General features: G+C 31.8%; 2 protein-coding genes and 1 long non-coding RNA gene across 4 annotated transcripts; 2 read left to right on the top strand and 1 right to left on the bottom strand.

Annotated features, from left to right (window-relative positions):
• Positions 1–1,655: 1,655 nt before the first annotated feature.
• LOC146934596 (protein CASP) lies at positions 1,656–10,664 on the top strand. The gene is made up of 19 exons (XM_085706500.1): positions 1,656–1,866; positions 2,486–2,596; positions 2,678–2,856; positions 3,848–3,997; positions 4,117–4,205; positions 4,353–4,462; positions 4,642–4,736; positions 5,347–5,402; positions 6,412–6,577; positions 7,554–7,646; positions 7,744–7,872; positions 8,146–8,265; positions 8,385–8,471; positions 8,825–8,929; positions 9,058–9,201; positions 9,303–9,404; positions 10,028–10,107; positions 10,303–10,395; positions 10,475–10,664. Exons 1-19 carry the CDS (start codon positions 1,791–1,793, stop codon positions 10,533–10,535), a joined length of 2,046 nt encoding a protein of 681 aa, XP_085562626.1. The 5' UTR covers positions 1,656–1,790; the 3' UTR covers positions 10,536–10,664.
• Positions 10,665–11,811: 1,147 nt separating this feature from the next.
• LOC146934595 (B3 domain-containing transcription factor VRN1-like) lies at positions 11,812–15,383 on the bottom strand. Its single transcript, XM_085706475.1, has 7 exons — positions 15,149–15,383; positions 13,704–14,151; positions 13,434–13,597; positions 13,049–13,304; positions 12,885–12,962; positions 12,486–12,637; positions 11,812–12,292 (listed from the first exon to the last, which is right to left on the bottom strand). Exons 1-7 carry the CDS (start codon positions 15,323–15,325, stop codon positions 12,047–12,049), a joined length of 1,521 nt encoding a protein of 506 aa, XP_085562601.1. The 5' UTR covers positions 15,326–15,383; the 3' UTR covers positions 11,812–12,046.
• A 2,304-nt stretch (positions 15,384–17,687) lies between these two features.
• LOC146934594 (uncharacterized) lies at positions 17,688–20,187 on the top strand. 2 transcript variants are annotated; one of them, XR_015007808.1, is made up of 2 exons: positions 17,688–18,041; positions 18,886–20,187. It is a non-coding gene; the product is annotated as an uncharacterized LOC146934594 (long non-coding RNA). The 2 variants fall into 2 exon arrangements; XR_015007807.1 differs by having other exon boundaries at positions 18,776–20,187.
• Positions 20,188–21,303: the final 1,116 nt, after the last annotated feature.

Genomic DNA, 21,303 nt, shown 5'->3' with positions numbered 1-21,303 from the left:
CATAAAGACTCACGTGCAAGAGCAAGAAGAGTATCACAATGCAAGCAAATATCATTTGTGCAAAGATGTCCTTGTTTGACAAATAGTGAGGTCAAGGTTTATAGTTAAAAAGAGTCAACCACAACATAAAAAAATAAAATAAAAAAATCTCTTTCTTTGCGAAGATGTCCTTATTCACATGCTAATTTCTGTGCATAAGTAGCAATGAACACTATTTACTATTCATATCTATTTCTTTGCGAAAAGAAAACCAATAAGAGCAAAATCTAAATAAGTTGTTTGCACGCAAACACTATGCAAATAAGATAAACACAAAGGCATGCCAAGAAGCAATTTTTCCCAAAAGACCAATGTTGAAAAATAATACTCCCTTTGTCTCATAATAAGTGACTTTTTTTTATTATTTGACGGTTTTAATTGATAAACAGGATAAAAAATTAGAAATGATTTGAACAACCATTTTATGACAATTTTTGTGATAACGTTCTCTCTTATACTCACATTGTGTTTTTATTTTCTTTCGAATGCTTTTATTTTTGTGCTAATATCTATATTTCTTTATATTTTGATTGTCTCGTAAGTTGTAAAAAAATTGTTTTCAAATAATCGTAAAAAAATATATAGTTAAACTCTAATAACTTGTAAAAAAAAAGTTTTACTCTATAATAAATCTATACTATATATATATAAAGAAAACAACCCCTTTCAGCTCTTTTGGGCTGACTTTTTCTTTCATAAAATGCCCTTAATTTTCAATACAAATAACACATGTAACAAATAGATAAGAATAAATTTAAATATTAAAAAAATGTAACAAACATGATATGAATATATTTATACTTACCTTGTTTGAAACACTTTCCAAAAACTCTTTTTTAGTTTTTAAAAAACTTGAAAATTTAAAACTTGTTTGCTAAACTATTTTTAAAATTACAGTTTTGGAAACTGTTTTGAATTTTTTAGTTTTGGGACTAAAAAACTAAAACATGTAAAAGGATAACTATTGTGAAAAGAGGACTTGTATATTTCAAAAACTGAAAACAAAAACTATTTCAAACAGGCCTATATGTCTGGTTTTTTCCCTTTATCATTTAAAAATTGTAACAAATTAGATGAGTATATTTATACTTACCTTTTTATTATTTCAATTATACCCTTAAACAATTTTTTCTATAATAGAGATTGTCGTTTGTATCATTAAAAAATATTTAGATTTCTGACAAAAAAAATTAGATTATATTTTTTTTAATATCGTGGGTGTCATTGAAATAGATGATTATGATTAGTTTGATTTTGATTTGTTATGACTTGAAAATAACAAAAATTTACATTTTTAGTTTTAATCAAAATCAAAATTTCATAAAAAAAAATAGTGTTGATAATATTCAAACGTTAGTGCAATAGAAAAACAGAAAAACGGACACGTGAGTGTCTGTCTTTTCTCGGGTATTCATAAAGAAATGAGACAGTGTAAAATATTTTTGTAATACTAGCTTAATTGACATATCCTTTTTCTCTGTTTTTTTAGGAGCTATCCTTTTTCTCATTAAAATTAATAAAATTTTAGAACACAAATAGTTTTGAAAAGAAATGGGAAAAAAGAAAATAAGCAAAAACTAAGAGGTGCATATAGTAACTCCCAGAAATGGTTCGGTAGATCGATTTTTCTTAACAGAGAGAAGACATGGTTGTTTTCATTCCGATTTGGTGAAATCTCGTAGCGATTAATTAACACTTGAATTCATTGAACAAAGTTGAAGTATTTGTTATTCATTCATCGGTAACAGAAAATGGAGTCTCCGCCAAGTGGATCGGAGAGGGACACAACCAACTCTCCGATCTCCGTCGTCTCCGCTTTCTGGAAAGGTCTGATTCAATTCAATTTCAATGCCATACTTAATTTCTATTATTTAATTTTTTGTATGATTTATTTTCTACTGTTATTTTTGCTTCGGTTTAGCTCGAATACAGAATAATCAAGTGTTCAATATTCAATTTTACTGTAATTCTATAAATTAGTTCTAAGTCACCTCGAATTGATGCATTACTTCAAAATTGGATCCTCCAAGCATCGTGATCAAGCTTACTTAAATAAAAATTGGATCGGATTGTTTTCTCTCAAAACCGATCCAAACCGCACCACGACCACCCCTACTTACATGCACTCACTTGTGTGCCAAATGCAGTGTGATTTGTTATTTTTATTTCGAAGAAATCTGCATTATGCAGATCTTTAGTAAAATTTTTAAGTAATGAAGGGACTTCAACTTTAGAACCAAAGAGAATTTCATTGAAATGAATGGAATTAGTGATCCTGTAAAAAAAATTATGAAATGGGAGGATTTACTTTTGTATGAAATATGATTTTTGTGATTTTTGAACCTGATTTAATAAATGGTCTAAATATTTGAATTAGTGTTTCTGTACTAACAAAAGTGAAAGGGAAAGCATATAGGTGCAATAATTTATTTTTTCTCCCTTTCAGATTTTGACTTAGAGAAGGAGAAATCTGTGTTAGATGAACAAGGGCTTCGAATTGCAGAAAACCAAGAAAACAGTCAGAAAAATAGGCGGAAGCTTGCAGAGAGCACTAGAAGTATGCATATACTTTCACTGTTATTTCCAAATTTTGGCTACTTGATCTAGCATGAAAGGTCACGAATTATAATGTATACAGATTTCAAGAAAGCTTCACCCGAGGATAAGTCAAGTTTGTTTAATGCCTTGCTTAAGGGGTATCAGGAAGAGGTTGATAATCTTACAAAAAGAGCAAAGTTTGGAGAAAATGCTTTCCTTAACATCTATCAAAAGCTGTATGAAGCTCCAGATCCTTATCCAGCTCTTGCCTCAGTTGCTGTGAGTTCCAGCACTACATAATATTCTCCATGACACTAACTTGCAGTAAAAATATACCTGTCAATCTTAATGCATTTTTTGTTTTCAATTTTTCGTATGTTAATGATAATAGATTTAAGAACTTACGTTTGTATTGGTGTATTGAATATATATGTCCATGAGATGAGATGGGTATGAATGTATATTTGTCATATCTAAATTATTGACTCAATTCTTTTAAATTGCGGGAGATTTTTTATGGTCATTTGATGTGATTCATGTACCATTTAGATGTACATATGTTTAGATGAATGTAAAATGTAAATGATCTGTGTAGATCAAGAAAAGGGAGGCTGAGGGAGAGGAATACAAATATAAGCATTCTATCATGCCGTATGGTGTGATAATTAATGAAGAGTTCAGAAATTAATTGCATTTGCAGGCCCTTGTCTACGAGGTATAACTGGAATGAAAGTCCTTAAAAGGCCTTCACTTGACAATTTCAATCATTCCTCTAGCACGTGTATCGTGAGTGTGACCATCAAATTCCATATAACCATCCCATGAATCACTGCTTAATAGGCATGTGTAATGCCATATGTCTCACCCCAGCTTCTTGCCACCCTAATGTTGAGCAATTTCTATTCCTGTGCCAACACCTGGCAGCTACATCCAATGAAACTACCAGATATACTTTGTGAAACTTGTGATCATCCTAAAGGTGCTATAGGAAATTTCATACTTCTCAAATCATATGATGTCTTTCTCCTAAATATTAACTGTCGTCTATTTGTTTATGGTTATCTACATATTCTAGTTAATGGTGATACGTGGTGGGCTTTTACAGGATTATAGACACCGGTTTAGGATCCTTTTATTTGTTTCCAAGAATTTTCTTCTTAGCATGCTTGCACAGTTATATATGAAACTTCTGTGCATCTGCGAACATCTTACTTGCATGCTTCTTCCAAGCTATTTACTTTTTCATTTAATTGTATATTTGTTTGTATAGGAGCAAGATCTCAAGCTGTCCGAGCTAGAATCTGAGAACCGGAAAATGAAAGTTGAGCTTGAGGAATTTAGAACAGAGGCAACTCACTTGAAGAATCAACAGGCCACAATACGAAGACTTGAAGAGCGAAGTAGGCAATTAGAGCAACAGGTTGTTAATACTTATGTTATGGTGTATTGGCACACACTATTGCATAATATATCATAGTCTCTGTTTGATTTCTAGAGATTAAGCCACTGATTTCTATTTGACATTTAAACTTGTAATAGATGGAAGAGAAAGTAAAAGAAATTGTGGAGATTAAGCATCGCAATCTAGCAGAGGAGAACCAGAAAACATTAGAAATTTTAAAAGAAAGGTATCGTCTTGCTTACTGGACAAGAACATTGAATTTAGATATCATTTGTTTTCTGATCTAGCTTCATACGTTGACTACAGTATTGGAATCATCCTTCTCTAAGTTATTATTGCTTACCAAGACTATTGATTCCTCTATTGTTTGCAGGGAACAATTACTACAGGACCAGCTGCAGAGTGCTAAAGAAAGTGTTTCAAATATGAAGAAATTGCACGAACTTGCACAAAACCAGTTGTTTGAACTCCGTGCTCAGTCTGGTAATCAAATAGTTTTCAAATCTGGGCATACACTTATTGCTTGAATCTGTAACATCAATTATTTATATTACAAATGCATTCTGACTTCAGCACTATGCCTTCTCTTTCTTCATTTTGAAATTATGAATCACAAAGAATATTCAATATTGAAAATGATCTCACGTAAATGATATTTTCAGAGGAAGAGAGGGCAGCTAAGCAAGCAGAGGCCAATCTCCTGATGGATGAAGTTGAACGAGCACAAACAATGCTTCTTGGTTTGGAGAGAGAGAAGGTGTGATTATTCACTTGTTATCCCTTTACCTGTATTGTTTTGTATCAGTGATAATATTCTTTCCGCCCATAGACATAAGCAATAAGATTATACTACCACCATCTTTTTTTATAGGAAGCTTTTGAGAAATTGTTTGTCCCTTTTTATAAGTCTCCTTCCAAACTGTCTTGTATTAATTACTTTTTTTTATACCAAAATACCCTTAATTACTTCATCATCTCTCTCTCTCTCTCTCTCTCTCTCTTGTGATGATTGAGGAAAGAGGCGGGTGATGAATAGCAATGCAAATTAATTAGGCTAAAAGAGTGAGATGATGAGTCCCACTAGTTTCAAGATTAATTCTGAATGAAAAAAATATACAACTTTTTTAACAGATTTAACGTCGCTAACTAAGTTAACCATGTTTCTTAATTTTGTGAAATAGTTATATAAAGAGACAGATAATAATTGTAATATATCGAACAGTTATTATTGATTCCTGCAAAAACAATATTATGTGTTTTTATCCCACTAATTGAGTGAAATAAATAACTCAGTATCAAGTTACTACTATTCTGCTATGCTGTTTGTTCTACTTCTGTTGAATGTTGATGCTTTGTTGTACATGCAGGGGGTACTTCGATCTCAGTTGCAAACAGCAAATGAAGATTCTGAAACTAAGAAGAGGTAAGTTAGTCCTTGTCTTTTTTTCTTTTTAGATAAATTATAATGTCACCCAAAGTAAACACAACACAAATAACTTGCAGCTATGTGCTATAGCTGTATAGCACATTGTGATTTCTAAAATGAAAATGATTCGTTTTATCTTGCAAATTCTATGTAAAGAAACATTATAGTTTGAGTTTAAGAATTCAATATAACCTTGCTGAGCATCTCTAGCATCATTTTAATTTTTAATGCATATTCCAATCTTTATTTCCTCCAAAGTTTCTGTCTCATTTTCCTACCAAAAATAATTGTTGGAAAAAATCTGAGTACAATTTATGGGAGTGGCTTGCTGAAAAAAAATTATATTGCCTTGGGCAATATAAATAGTACCACATATACCATCAGTTACCTACTTTTATTCAAACCAAGTAAAGTTCCTATTGCTGGTTCCGAAATACCTCAGCAGATATTCATATTTTGCCAAAACATATTATCACAAATCTTCTCATAATCTAAGAGACACATACAAATTAGTCATCATTTAGGCACCCCGATTTATCAATCTTTCTTTCCTCGTTGAAGTATTGTCAGCTAAGTAATGGATGTGTTCTAAGCTCCAAATGAATTCAAGCCAATTTTTGGTGATGAGCAAATATCACACTACACAATGACAATAAAAATATGTTTCCACTTGGTGTGGTTGGACTCATGGATTAAATGATGCCCTTGTGTATTACTGAAGACCAAGTTTTTGAAAAAGATTATTTGGATAAGCTCTTTCTCAATGTTTTCTCTTAGTTTCAATTGGTCTTTCTGCTATATGTTTATTTGACTAGACTCTATATGATCAACTCTTTGTGACGAATACACCATAAATTTTCTGTGGTACAAGGCTAGTCAAATTGTTTCTGTCCATTTGCCTTCCTATCTATATATGCACACTTCTCATTAACACCACCCTTTTTTTTTCTCTCTGTTTCTTCTTTAATTGGGCAATAGTCTTATATTACTGTTTGTGTTTTTGCAGTGATAATTTAGACTCAAATAATGCACTTGAGAATTCTTTAATTGCCAAAGAGAAGTTAATCTCTGAATTGAACATGGAGCTACACAATATTGAAACAACCTTATCAAATGAACGTGAAGAACACATTAATGATGTGAAAAAATTCACTGCAATGCTTAATGAAAAGGTGAGGTTTCTGTTTTCCAAAGTAGACTAAATTCATCCGATATTTCAATTTATTAAGTCCTGCCTCTTTATTTTCCTTTATCTATTTTTATCTGATTGTTTTTTGAAAAGGACTATTGTAATTTATTATTAGAATATATTCAAATTAGCAGTTTCTGCTGATGTTTGAACCGAAGATTGTGATCACCCAAAAATTTTGATCCCATATATTTTGGGTTTGTTTGGACTGTTGAACAGTCCCAAATCAGATGCAATGCTAGTGGCAGTCCATTTACATCAACAACATCCAAGCTTTATACACGAGACTTTTAATATTGTATAGTATTGAATTTTCACCTCTAATCTGTAATTTATGCCTGTTGCTAACTTTGTGTGCCTCATTTGAAACTTGGTGCATGCCTATGGTTATAGGGAACTATCCTATTTTTTCACCTTATGCTCTCACACTAGTCATAGCCCACTTGCACATCTATTTGATTACTTGAACGTAAGCAGCCGGAACTATTGTATTGTAAGACCTTCCATAACACCTCTCGAGATATTATCATACGTCTTTTCCAAATCAATAAAAACCATGTGTAGGTCTTTTGAGTTCCCAATATTGCTCCATCTGTCTTCATAGCAAGTATGAAGTTTCTACGTCCGCTCTCCCCAACATAAAACCTAATATATAGAAAGCATAGTGAAATTTCTATTCGTACTGGGCTTTTAGCTTGAAGGATCTTAGTGAAATTTACTTTTGGGCAGATGAGAATTTATTTGTTGCTCTTATTTGAGATGCAAAAATGCATGACGGTGTTTTTTCTTGTGCGTTCAGTGTTTGATGTCCTAAATCCTAACCAGAAGTAAGGTCTTCTCTAACTAAAAAAAATAAACAGTTATAATGCAGTCTACGTATGACTTCTAGTCCTGGTATTTGTGTGTGTTTAAGATGTGCTGTGCTCTAACTTTTTCTGTTATGCTTTCTCTTGATATAGGAGGCTTCTATTGTGGCAATGAAGAAAGAGCTTCAGGCAAGACCAACTGAAAAAATAGTTGATGATTTGCGCAAGAAAGTAAAAATTTTGCAGGTGATTATACTCTTCATTTCAAATGGAATTTTATGTAACATCTTCTTTTGGGTATCGAGCTCTGCACTATCCATCTAACTCATGGTCATACATTCAGGCAGTGGGTTATAATTCAATTGAGGCTGAAGACTGGGAAGTGGCCACAAGTGGGGAGGAGATGAGCAAGATGGAATCTCTACTTCTTGATAAGAACCGAAAAATGGAACACGAGCTAACACAGTTGAAGGTATGATCATTGATTTATAGTAATGAGGCATCTGATGCCATCCACAATATTTTTAAGAAACTAATGATGAGTAGAATCAATCAACTCACATAATTTTGACTATATTTGGTGTAGCTTCCCAAGAAGCCATGGACTATTAGTGCGCCTGTATCTTGTGTATTTGAACATGTTATGGGATCAAGAACCATGTTATTTGCTTTATAAGACTGTTCCTTGATATGATCTATAGGTATTATATCTATTATTTTTCAGATGTAGTTCTACTGTTTTCAGGTCAAACTTTCTGAAAAAACATCTTCACTCGAAACAGCCGAGCAGAAGGTGGCAGAACTTTCAGCTAAGGTTAATGAACAACAAAAACTGATACAAAAGTTGGAAGATGATATATCCAAGGTTTGGAACAATTACTATTGAAACCTCTATTACCATATCAATCACTAATAGAAGATGAACCTCTTTATTTTCCTCCGAAGTATTTTATTTATTAATCACTAGCTGCTCTACTGACGCAGGGATATAATTCCAGTTCCAAAGATCATAAAGGAACTTTCCTTGATGACTGGGATCTATCAGAGGCTAATCGGAGTGAGGTGTCTGAGGTGAATTCCTTTTTCCAATATGCTTTTCATACCGTGGTGTACTTATTTGTGAAGCATAGAAACCAAATATCATAATTTCATCAACTGAAGATATGCTGTATCCCATTGGTGTTTTATTACTGTTTTTCCCTATAAAACCTAATTAGTTTTCATTAATTATCTTGGGAAGCATTGAGAATTTTATTCTTGTACCGTATAATTTTGTTGCGACTGTTTATGCATTGGAAATTTTATTCTGCATTATATTGCATTTCTGTAAAGTGTTAACTGATGCAATTATAACCCTGTGGTGAAACATCTACCTACAATCTACATCATTTGAATTTTAAGATTGTTTGCTTCTGCATCATCAGAATATGGATCAAAGGCATGCCTTAGATCAAGATCAAAGCTCGATGCTTAAAGTAATATGCAGTCAGAGAGATCGATTTAGGACACGCTTGAGAGAGACAGAAGAGGTATGTTTATAGTTAATATTGGTATAGGACGCTCTTTTCTTCTTACTCCTTTCTATTTGACATTATTTCCATCAAATTTTTTATTTTAATATGACGGTGGACATGGGTGAATTTTTCACATTTAACAGGAAATAAGGCAGTTGAAGGAGAAAATTGGGGTATTAACAGCGGAACTAGAAAAGACTAAAGCAGATAATGTTAAACTGTACGGGAAGATTCGTTATGTCCAAGACTATAATGTTGAGAAAGTGGTTTCCAGGGGTTCTAAGAAGGTGTTGTAAATTAACGTCATGCAGTTTCTTCAATATTTTTTGCCCTCCATAATCTAGTTTTTATCTTCAATTGGTGATATTGTTTGTGATTTTATGCTCAGTATGCAGAAGATCTTGAAAGTGGTTTCACATCAGATGTTGAATCAAAATACAAGAAGATATACGAGGAAGATATAAATCCTTTTGCTGCATTCTCAAAAAAGGTGGGCCATTTTCTTCACATAATTGCTTCCCCTAAGTGAAGCATTTTATTTTTATAAGCACATCTTTTTAAGTTTGTATTTTGTGCCACATTAATTTTTGTCTAAAATATTTAGCACCACATTCAAAGTCTATAAAATTTGTGTCAGAAAATATATTTCCAAGATAACTTAAGTCATACATTATGATCTTCATGAGAATCTTCTACCTATTTGAAGCTCGAGGATGTTATTGACAGCTTGTCTTCAGTCTTCACAACTGTTTTTGCTTGCAAAATAATTTATATCTAAACTATAAGGTGTCTAGTGTCTTACTAATGAGATCAGAAAACACTAATATATCTAGTAATCAGCTCTGGAAACAAAGACTGAACTTCCATTCATAAATATACATGTTAGTAGCTCTTGTCAAATCAATAAAAAACTGGTACTACTATCTTGATGACGAATTATTGTTTAAATCTCCCCTCTCTTCCTCTTTACCTTACACGGAGAGTATGGAGCAGAGTAGAGAGTTGGGAGAAAGCCAGATAAGGAGGCAATTGGTTTGAAATGCGTTCTTTATTTTCTATCAAATATCATTCAATTCTTGTTATTTACTGACTTATCTGTCATGCATGTAATAGGAAAGAGATCAAAGATACAAGGAGTTGGGATTCAGGGACAGAATCACACTCAGCAGCGGACGATTTCTTCTCGGTAACAAGTATGCTTCTGCCTTTTTTAGTTCTTGCAATTCATTGATACATCCTTCTAAATGGAATTTTTTTATATCGTTTATGGCACTCCAAAGGAAATAAAAAAGCGTGTTTATGGGTCTCCAGATATTGTTTCGTTTTTTAAATGTTTAGAACTCAATGAGTGTGTCATAATATTATTTGATTAAAATTATGCTTTACAGGTATGCCCGAACTTTTGCATTCTTTTATACAATCGGGTTGCATGTCTTGGTCTTTACCTGTCTCTACAGAATGTCAGCTTTGAGTTATCTAAGGTAAATATCTGATGATTAATTTCATTGTCATAACTTCTATACATTAATTTTACTGATTTGTACTTGTTATTCTATACAGTCATGGCTCAGATGAAACACTGGCTGGAGAGAGAACCATTGATCTTCCACGTGGACTGTAGTGGGTATACAATCTACTTCCAGTGGTCGTTTAATGTAATGAAAACAAGTTTGTTTATATTCTAATATGTTTTACTTGTACGTGCAACAGAATAGCGTTTTATATATAGAGAGGCGATTTCTAGTGTAAAGGCTTTGAATCCAGAGTCGTGTCCATACATTTAACCATGATTTCAGAGAGAACCTGATTAACATTTAGGATACTTGTTAGAAAATTTCTTTCGTATCCTACTTATCTCTCACGTGTCTTCCAAAATTTTCATTTTGCTCCAGTTTAGATTATAAAATCTGAAACATTGTGGATATTTTGGAATATGTAATTTGAGCGTGATTAGAACACAAGAGAAAATAAGTTTGCCATTAAATCACAACAATTTTAACAACATAATACGACAATGTTAAACAACAATAATAATTTCAACATAATTAAACAAAATAAAGATCATGGATCATGCAAATTAAAAAATTTCATTGGGTCTACCCATGCAAGCTTGATTTCTTCGTATGCCTTTGACCAAATCAAATTTTTCTGAATAATGAAAGATCTAACCAAGGAAACATCTAACTCAATCGGTCCCTTTGAGCTATACATACTAAATATAGAGAACGTAGTTATCATATCATTGTTGTTTTGGAGTTTCATTGGAGTATCATTTTGTCATTAATTTGGTCCAATTAATCATTCAAGCCATAAAGTCTAACACCAACAAGGTGAGAACTATATAATATGAAACATAGACTCTAGAGTTTTTTTTTTTATTTAAATCGTGATTTTAACTACATACAAAGAATGTTATTTTCTTTAAAAAAAAAAAATGTTATTTGTATCTTGACATCTCCGGTGCTTGTTGTGAGCAAAACAAGTGCACAAATTTTGTGCCATTTTTCAATATATTTGATTGTATTATCCATGAAAAAGTAAGCTTGTCAAAAGCCTAAATAGAAAATAAACTAATGCAATGTTTGGTTCCACAGTAGAATCATAATTCTCGCGTCCCAAGGGTGCTTTTATCGTGATTTTGTGAAGCTGGAAATTCCAACTTCTCCTTCATCGCACGACAGCGTCAACTCCACCGCTACACCAAACAAGCACTAAATATAAGCACTATCTTCTAAATTTAGGAAAAGCATCTACCATACAAAGATAAAAAGCATCTACCATACAAAGATCAATTTTATTTACATTGGTAAGCAAGGTGATACACTCTAAATATCTTAGAGTGAAGAAAACGGCACTCTTCAAGTGAGTGTCAACTCCTAGAGAGAAAGTGAAGAGAATTTGGAGAAGAAATTGAAACCTTATTATCAACATAAAAGAATTGATTCAATGTTGCATCATATATTGTCAATCTTGGCAAAAAAAAAAAAATTACAGTCTTAGGAAAGGGAAATAAGGAGAAAGAAAATAAAGAGAACCGTACAATTAGGAAAAGGAAATAACGAGTTCGTAGTATCACAAGGAATGATAAATCTCTGCATAATTGCGGCAATAACATCTTTCCAAATCGATTGTCTAATTGCAGCCTCTGAAAATATGAGCATCAAACACAAGATCTTCCTTATTGACGAGCTCAAAAACACATGAATCTCCATCCTCCAATTTATTTTCCTCTACAAACTTACTCCAACCTGTACTCAACTTGGTTGACGGTTCGGATGGACAGCTCGCCAATCTTACATGCCACAGGTTTTTATTAAACTGTAACGTTACAATCTTCTTGTGACACAAGTACTTCTCGGAGAACGAGTTGTGTATACGCTGCAGTTAACGGAAGTATGTCAATAATTATAACTGCATATGCTTGCTCCAAGAATGCATGACATGAATTAAATACTACTCCAGTTTCAAACATAATCATGAGATAAATGGTATTTGGTTCAAATTTCGACAAATACATATATTTTTTTGCTTATATTTAAGATCAGAGGGAGAGTGTGTGTGTATTGCTTACCGGTTTGTAAACATCCGCATGACTTGATTTCACTTTGATAGTGAAATGTGGATTTTTCAGAGTGGATGTGAATTGATTGGATTCTTTCATAACTTCAAAACTTTTGAAAGAGCGTGAACTAGCATTCAGTGAATTTTGAGTTGCCTTCTTTCCTGTGGTATGCCAACAAAAGCAAAAAATCAATTTACAAATAAGCTACATCTATTTTTGAAATATGCATAGTTGCATTGCTTTCTTATTCTAGTATTGTCAACCGTGATTCGCAAAAAATGACGGTATATTCGAATTATGTTGTCGTAGCGCCACTATATAGCTGCTATTGAACACCGTTTTGTACTAAATACTGTTGGATTCAACTTTAACTTTCCAAAAGAAGTCACGACAATGTTAAAGATTTACCTTTATGTGACATGATAGTTTTATGTTCAACTCTAGGGATTCTTGCTGTTTCAACCCAATTAATTCCATCTCCATTAACTGATTCGAAGGACGAAAATTATAACCATTATTCTTGAGATCAACAAAAAAGAGTAATAACTTAAAGAAAAATCAACTAGAATTACCTTGCGGTGGAAGGGAATGTTTTTCGCCTAGTCGAAAAATTAGTACTTTGAAAGCATAAGAATTGCTTTTGATCATCTCAAAAAGACAAACATCTCCCACTTTCAAATTATTATCAAATGCAAAATTTTTCCATCCAGTACTAATATGTCTCCCACAATGTTTAACATTCCAAGTTCTCTCATTATCCATGACTTGAAGGGTGATAACGCCTTGCTTTTCCTTCAAATACTTTAGTTCAAAATCTACTGGGATGTACTGGATTTAAATTTTGTAACAAGTTAGAAAATCTAACAAATAATTAAGATGTACATTAACTTGAAGTTAAAAATATAAAACTATCTTAACATAAAAATAAATAAAAAATGAAGCTATTCAAAGACTCACCATGTATTTATTAGCATACGAATATGTCATGACAACAGTGAAAAAGGGATTGTTAGTTTTGTAGTTTTTTGCTTTGTTTAAAGCTTCAGCAATTTTTGAAGATGAATTATTCGGCTCTTGATCATGCTTCACATTTAGGCATTTAGTGGTATCTTCAATCTCCTCTGAGAAATTGAACATGGCATGTTATGAAAAATCAATCTCAAAAATCAAAATATTAATTGGATAAATGAAATGATAGAGATTAATCCAATCATGAATTTATTATACCTTTAACTTGGACAAGTTTAGGAATTTTTTTCAATTTGGAGCTTGTTCCAACATCTTCACTTGCGCCAATTCTCAATTTCTTATGTGGTTGAGGACTTGAAATTTGTGATTTTGATCTAGTCTTCTTGCATGTAGGTTTTTCATCCAAATTTTCAACAAGTTTGTTCTGTTCATGTTGATTATTACTATCAACGTGATATTCAATTTCCAAAGTACTCTTGTTAAATATGTAAACCTCAAAATGAGAGGTTTTTTCATATTGAAACATCAGCATGTGTCCATGGTCTATAGAATAATGTGTAGCAAATTCATTCCAACCCTTGTGAATCCAAATATCACCATCCTTTTTGGTCAAATGTACTTCCCATTTTTTGTCATCTGGAGTCTTGAGAAACATTGGGTTTGACAAATCACCACTATATTTCTTAGTGAAAGCATTTGGAATTTTCTGCAGTCATGGCAAATTATATTAGCATGCATGTACTATGAAGTTCACAAGCAAAAGAGAGAAATATACATATGTGGTTTATGTATTTTTTTTATAAATAAAAGTTTAGGAGAGTTGGTTCCTAAGGCTCGCGAGAGTCCAGAAAAGCCCCAAGATTTGACATTTTTAGAGATATAGTGTTTTATCATATTACCCTATTACCAAGGTTCTCACACTGACAGTTGGATTCAAATATATACATCTGAAAACTTGTTAAGTCAAATTAAGAAATATGAATAATTTAATTTTATATTTAACTAAAATAATTTGTAAGTGGTTATAATTTGTTTGTTAATCAACAAGGACCAATAAACTTTTTTTAAGCAACAAAGACGAATATACTTAAGATCCATTTAACATTAAAAAAGTGATGATTTTTTTTTTTTAGTATTTGGTGTTCCTTTTGATTAGGACCCCGTTTTTAATATTATAACAGTTAGTGGTTAGTTTGACTGGTTTGTCTTCTTAAAAAAGAGAAATGATATTTGAACATTCATTTTATGACGACTTTCTCTTTCATACTCACATTATTTTTTTACTTTATCTATCTCTATTGTTTTGGTTTTCGTGCAAATACACACTTTTTCTTTGTAAATTATAGTTGTCTCATAAGTTGTCAAATTACACTACTCCTTAAAAAAAAAATGGTTAGTGGAGCTCAACAAAAGTTGGTTACGTTCGTAAAAACTTACTTTTATTTTAATTTATAAAGATGTCTACTTTTTTATGTTATTAAAGTTATTTTTAATTGAAATAGATGATGACTCTTTAAAAAAAATGCATTTTTTTTATTAAGAGTTAAGTTTTGATATTTGAAAAGGTCTCCGATTTAATTAGACCGACCCTAATCTTAAAGTCTAGACAAACAACAAACAATACCTACTTACATTTTGTGTAAGTAAAAAAAAAAAAAATCCAAATTAAAGAATGAAGAAGAGATGAAAGAAAGAATTGTTACTAGGGTTCCATCTAGAATATTTGTTGAGGTAACAATCTTAAAGAAACGGATAGCAGAATGCATGTTTCTTGGGTTGCAAGTCATTGATAAATCTTCAGAATTGTGATGATTTGTATTAATGTTTAGCGATCGATCACCTTTCCTGTGAATGGGAGGCATAAGTCGGTTAATGATCATTGACTACATACTCTACTTGATTAAAAAAATCTAAGTTTGTAAAATTCACACGCAACAGCATATATCGATGAACAGTAAATAAACAAAACACAAAAAACAACCCTAAAAATTTATAGAGAGAAGCGGTACGTACCAGATCATTGGGTCTCTTTATTATCTCTTAATTTGTGTGTGGCTAAGCCTTTTTATAGGAAAACCTTAGGTTTGGAGATTTGATCCAAAAATAAAATAAAATAAAGACATTAATAGAATGATAGTAATTTGATTTGATCTCTCTATCAAATATTTCCTTAAATAAATCAATTATCAATATATTCAAATCAGTCTATGGATGAATGAAATCTCTTGTTTTAATTTAATTTCGATTTATTTCATTTGCCAAAAGACCATCATATTACAACCATTAAAAATATATGGATACTTATGAATAAAAACATTATTGATTATTGAATATTCCCGTTTGGATTGACTTATTTTGAGCTTATGTGGGCTTATATACTCTCATAAGCCTTTTTAAAGGTGTTTGGGTAAATAAATAAAAATAGCTTATCATAGTTTCATAAGCTGCTTATGCCATATTTTAATAAGCCTAAATTTTCAGCTTACCCTCCGGCTTAACAAGGAGCTTATGAATTTATGTAACCTCCTTCGATTCCCTCTGGATCCACTTTTTCGAAACATATATTTTAATTATAATGTTAGTTATCTTTGGCGGTGCATGAGTAACAAAATTGCTATATACTTATCTTAAGTAACACACGTAACTAAGATTTTTATTTTTATTTTTTTGAAGGAAGATTTTTATTATTTTTTTGTTACGTAACAAAATGAAACTGAATAAAAAAACAAACTTAACTTGTCGTTTTTTGGTAACAAACTGTACACTAATATCTATATATATGGTAAGTTTATTTACACCTCTAATATTAATTTTGTCTTTTATGAATATGATATTTTTTTAAGGACGAATATTGATTATACTATATATATATAATTATAATTGATATATTATTTTATCAAAAAAAATCTTGATAATTGTGGTTCGACTCTTTGATTTTTTTGTTAAATTAAAAATATTTAAAATTTCGATAATTGCTTATGTAATGTCACATCCAAACACTTCAATTTATGTAAGTACTTTTTAGTGTACATATCCAAACATGAATACCTTATCAAGTATAAGAGCTTATGATGTAAGCCCTAATGGTATAAGCCCTAATGCTATAAGCCCTAATGCTATAAGCATCTATATAAGCTGTTTATCCAAACGGGGCCTAAAGTCTACTGCAGAAAATAAATTACATTTTACAGGTGAACTTTGTTTGGACTCAATGGTAATTCTAAGAATGGTTTATTTATATACAAAACAGGAACATATTTGTCATCCAAAAGTCGTTGTAGTATAGTGGTAAGTATTCCCGTCTGTCACGCGGGTGACCCGGGTCCGATCCCCGGCAACGGCGTTTTTTTTATTTTTATTAGTGAAATTTCCTCAGTTTCATCGTCATCGTTCATTCAAATTTATAAGCCATTAAAACGTTATTCATTTATGTTTCTTGATGGTTTTATTTTTCTTTTAAAATTTGTAAATATTTCGAAACTCTTTTTTTGGGTGAGAAATATTGTGACCATTTTATCTCAAAGACTAAATAATGTGAATAAGTGTATTTGGTTTTTTTAGAAAATGAATCAAAATTCATTAAAAGATATCCCAAGCTCAACTCGTTAATAGATTAGTGCATCTATCATAAATTTCGTCAAATTTAAATTTAAGTTTGTCAAAATTTGGTTTTTTTTTTTAAAGTATGGTTGCAAAATACGTACTGACAAAAATTTAACCATCATATATAAATTTATTTTCAAAACAATTAAATGTTAGAACATGTGTGAAAATTGAGTTAAGAGACTAAACATAAATTCCACGTTAGAACTAATGTTGTGTGAATTAAAATAAATGAAAGTCCATAGGTCACACACATTATTAGTGTTTATAGAGTAGGGGTGTATATTTAATGTGTGAACAAAGTAAGCACTAGTGAAAAAATATATTTATATAATTTATTAGGAAATTTTAAATTAAATAATTAATTTAATCATTATTAGAAAGTGTTTTTTTAGTCCCCAAGTTTTACTAAAATATTTTGGAGTGCAATCTAAAATATTTTGGTGCACGATCTAAATATTTTGGTATGCAATCCAATATATTGGAGGTAGTATGTTTATTTGATTAGATTGGCTTACAAAGACCTACGATATAGTCTATGTTAAACTAGATCATATCAGACTGTTTTTTTTTTATTAAATAGAGAAAATTATATTAGAATTTAGGCCTTAATAAATATGAATTTGCAAGACACGCCAGCATAAAACTAAAATCGTAGCGGAAAAGAATAAACAATATGATTGTATGATGATCTATCAAAGGTATAAATTACATGTATTAGGAATATTGGGATCCATGATGAAAATGTCTTTTGACACTAATTAGAAAAAAACAACAAAGTGTGAGCATCGATTCCTATGGTTCTTCTCAATCGGTACTCCTAATGCCTCAAAGACTCTTGAGATAAAGAGAAAATTGAAGACCATAACTTGTAAATATTCTGATGGTCAAAAGAGAAAATTTAAGGTTAGGGTTCTGAGGATGTGGGAGGTTCCATCCTTTCTGAATCCTGAACAACCAAACTCAATAGAGATGATGCTTATAGATGAAAAGGTTAGGTCATTGGTTATTGTCTTTATTGTTTTCCATTGGTGTATCCTTTAGTGTATATGGCTCTTACTTTTATGTGCAAACTAGGTTACTTGATTGCGATTGATTTATATCTTAGGATTTCATGAATATGATGTTTGCTTCTTATATTTTCTAGAGATGCTTATATCTTTAAAGAGTACAGTGGAAGAATTTTACAAAGTTCCACTTTTAAATGATCTTACTCTTTTATATTATTTTTTGCTAAGTTTGCATTTGATCATATTATGAGGAGTTATGAAAAGTTTCACTGAAGCATACTACACTTCCAGCTTCATAGTAGGATTTCCCTCCTTGAATATATTTCAAGATGCCTGAAAAGATACTAAAATGTATTTGAACCATATTTCAATTAAAATCAAATAATGAATGTGAGTGTTAAAGGCAAGATAGTATATATTTGTACTACACTTGATTTGGTTTTCAATGATATAGAGCAAATGATTATAAATATTGATATTGATATACATCAACTTTGGCTTGAGGCAGATTTTTATTTAGGTGGTCAACATTTGTAGATAGTTTAGTATTGAGCAACCTTGATGCTATGTTTAGCATTAATCAACCTGCACGAGTGGCTGCTTTTGCAATTTCTTTTCGCTATTAGTTGAATATTATAATTTGAAATAGCGATGTTGTGTCGTTCTTGCTTTGCTTTTTCCCCATTCTATATTATGATTTTTTTCTAAATTTGCTAGGAAACCTGTATCAAATCATAAAGGAGCCATAAGTTGTTATTACTGCTATTGTTGTTGCTTTGCTACTGCTGCTCTAAATGGGAGTCATAACATAAAGTTTTTTCAATCAGATTTTGGGTCATTTTCTTCATGGTAAAAGGATGAAAGAGCCAAATGGAGTTGAGATTATATTAGCACTAGCTGGTGTAAGCAAAAAAAAAACATATGGTTATGGCATGTGCTACTTCAGCAGGCTCTACCACACTAGCTTTAGTTGTTGTTGTTAATCAAATTGGTGGTGGCTAAGTCATTTGCATTGTCGCAAACCATGAAGATCTAAGGACCTAATTCAATTTCATGGTTGGAAAAGATTAAATACCAATGTTAGACCAATATGAATGAGCATTTTTTTTTTCAAATTGACTGAAATCTTAAGAGTCTGACGAATTAAATTATTTATTGTTTTTGTACTGCCTTTGTTTTGGCTTGGTATATTTGGCTATTAAATTCTGCAGTGGTGGCATGGTTTGTTTTTTATGACTGTTTGGTGGAAAAGTGGGTTTCATTAACTTAAGGGTGTCTGGTGAATAGATTTATTGTTTTTGTACTGCCACAGTTTCAGTTTGGTATGTTTGGCTATTAAATTTTGCCGCGGTGGTTGTGAAATTGTGTTGTGTTTGCAGATTTTTGTATTATGCATATTTGATTATGCCTTATTCTCGGGCGATTTTGGTCTGCAACTGTAGCCGTGCACCTGTTATGCCTATTTTGTATATCTATTGCGCTGCAGGAAAGAAGAAATATCAGTTGCCACTACATCAGCCGGAGGAGTTGCGAGCTTGAATGCACAACTGTTTTGATGGCCTGATTGTGACACGAGCAGTGGAAGTTTTTAGCAGTGTTTAGTTTTCTCCTGTCTAGCACAGTCTGGGGAATCTCATGTGGATGCTCATGATGGTTTTTGGTTGGTTTCAATGATTTTTGCGGTGTTGTGTTGTGAGGTATGATGAGCTTTTTATCAAGTTTTGGAGAAATAAGTGGTGCGGGGTTGTGTTAAGCCACTATGAAAATCACTACGAAGGCTGCAGCTGGTGTTCTCTTAGTAAATTGAGAAGGACTGTGGAAACTAGGTGATGTACAAGAGTATTTGATGCTGTCTTTTTTCTTCTGGTTTTTACCTCTGGTGTGCAAAGTTTTTCTGCTGACTATATTTCATTGGTTTGCCTATTTTAGAGCTCTGATTAGTTGAGTAGGGGCCTTGGTGTTAAATCTCATTGCTTGAAGCATAGGTAGTTCATTGCATTGGGTGTTTTGCAAGATCATTAGAGACTTATAGCATTAGATTGTTTTGTTTTTTGGTGTATCTCTTCCAGGATTGATCTAATTTGTATGATTTTTATGGGCCATAAGATGTTCCTTGGTCACTGTTGTTAGATGTGTGATGCTATTTAATAAAACTCTTCTAATTATCAGCCAAAAGAAATAGAAGATATTCAAAAAACAACTTCAAAAGGTAGGAAGTAAAATGTTGCATCTTTTTTATGTTTTTATCCGTGAAACCCATTAATATGGATTAAAACTACGTCCTGAAAAAAAAAATTATAGGGACCAAAATGTTACTTTTTTTTATGAGAACTAAAAACAAAACTGACTATGCTTTTTAGGGACCAAATATTTATTTAACCCAGAAAAATGAATATGTTCTAGGAGAAAATTTACCGTTGGATTAGATGTTTGAAATAGAGAATTGATGCAAGAATATTCTGTAGAAAATTTTTAAGTTTTAGTGTTCTACGCTTTGTATCTGTGTGGTGTACACATCATTCAGTATGTGGTCTATCGTCGGCTATAACGCACGTAATATTAATTTGTAATCATGTGTCATGTAGAATCTGAACGACGTGTAGTTAAATGTCGATCGTTTTCCACCTGTGCGTCGCACGGGCACCACACTAGTGTCATACATGTTCTCATCTTCCTTCTGTTGATTCCGTTCAACCCTTTCTCAGGGTTGACTTAAAGCCTCTGAAAAGATTTCTGCATGATTTGTCTTTATTGTTGCAAGAGTTTTAAATTATTTGTCTTAATTTCATCTCCTTGATACATAAAATTGTCTTCGATGTTAAAAAAAAAGGAAATGATAACTTGTGCCCTTAAGGCACAAGTTAATGATTCAAATATAGAAATATTTTATTGGAAAGTGTGCATTGCATTTAATATTTAACTTTTTAATGAATTGAATGCACAAAATTTTAGAAAATATTTCTTCTTTTAGGTTTCTTAACATGTGCCCTTAGGGCACAAGTTAACACTACCCTAAAAAAAAACATCACTTATTTCACCAAAAAGTTCATGTTTTATAATTTAATTTCTCCACCCAAAAAAAAACGTGAGACAAATTTTCATGTTTCAGTCAAATCAAGGACATTGAAAAGGTAACTGTTTGTTTTTTTGTCCATAGACGAGTAACAAATGCCACATGAAATTCACCAACAAATGGAAAATTTCAGGTTTGAACACAGTACTAGCATGGAAACCCGTGCCAAGCT

This window comes from Medicago sativa, chromosome 4, assembly GCF_051527215.1.
Source record: "Medicago sativa cultivar Bolivia chromosome 4, Bolivia_mono, whole genome shotgun sequence".
Lineage (NCBI taxonomy): Eukaryota > Viridiplantae > Streptophyta > Magnoliopsida > Fabales > Fabaceae > Medicago > Medicago sativa.
The sequence above is the reverse complement of the archived record's forward strand: the minus strand, read 5'-3'. Positions and strand labels throughout refer to the sequence as shown.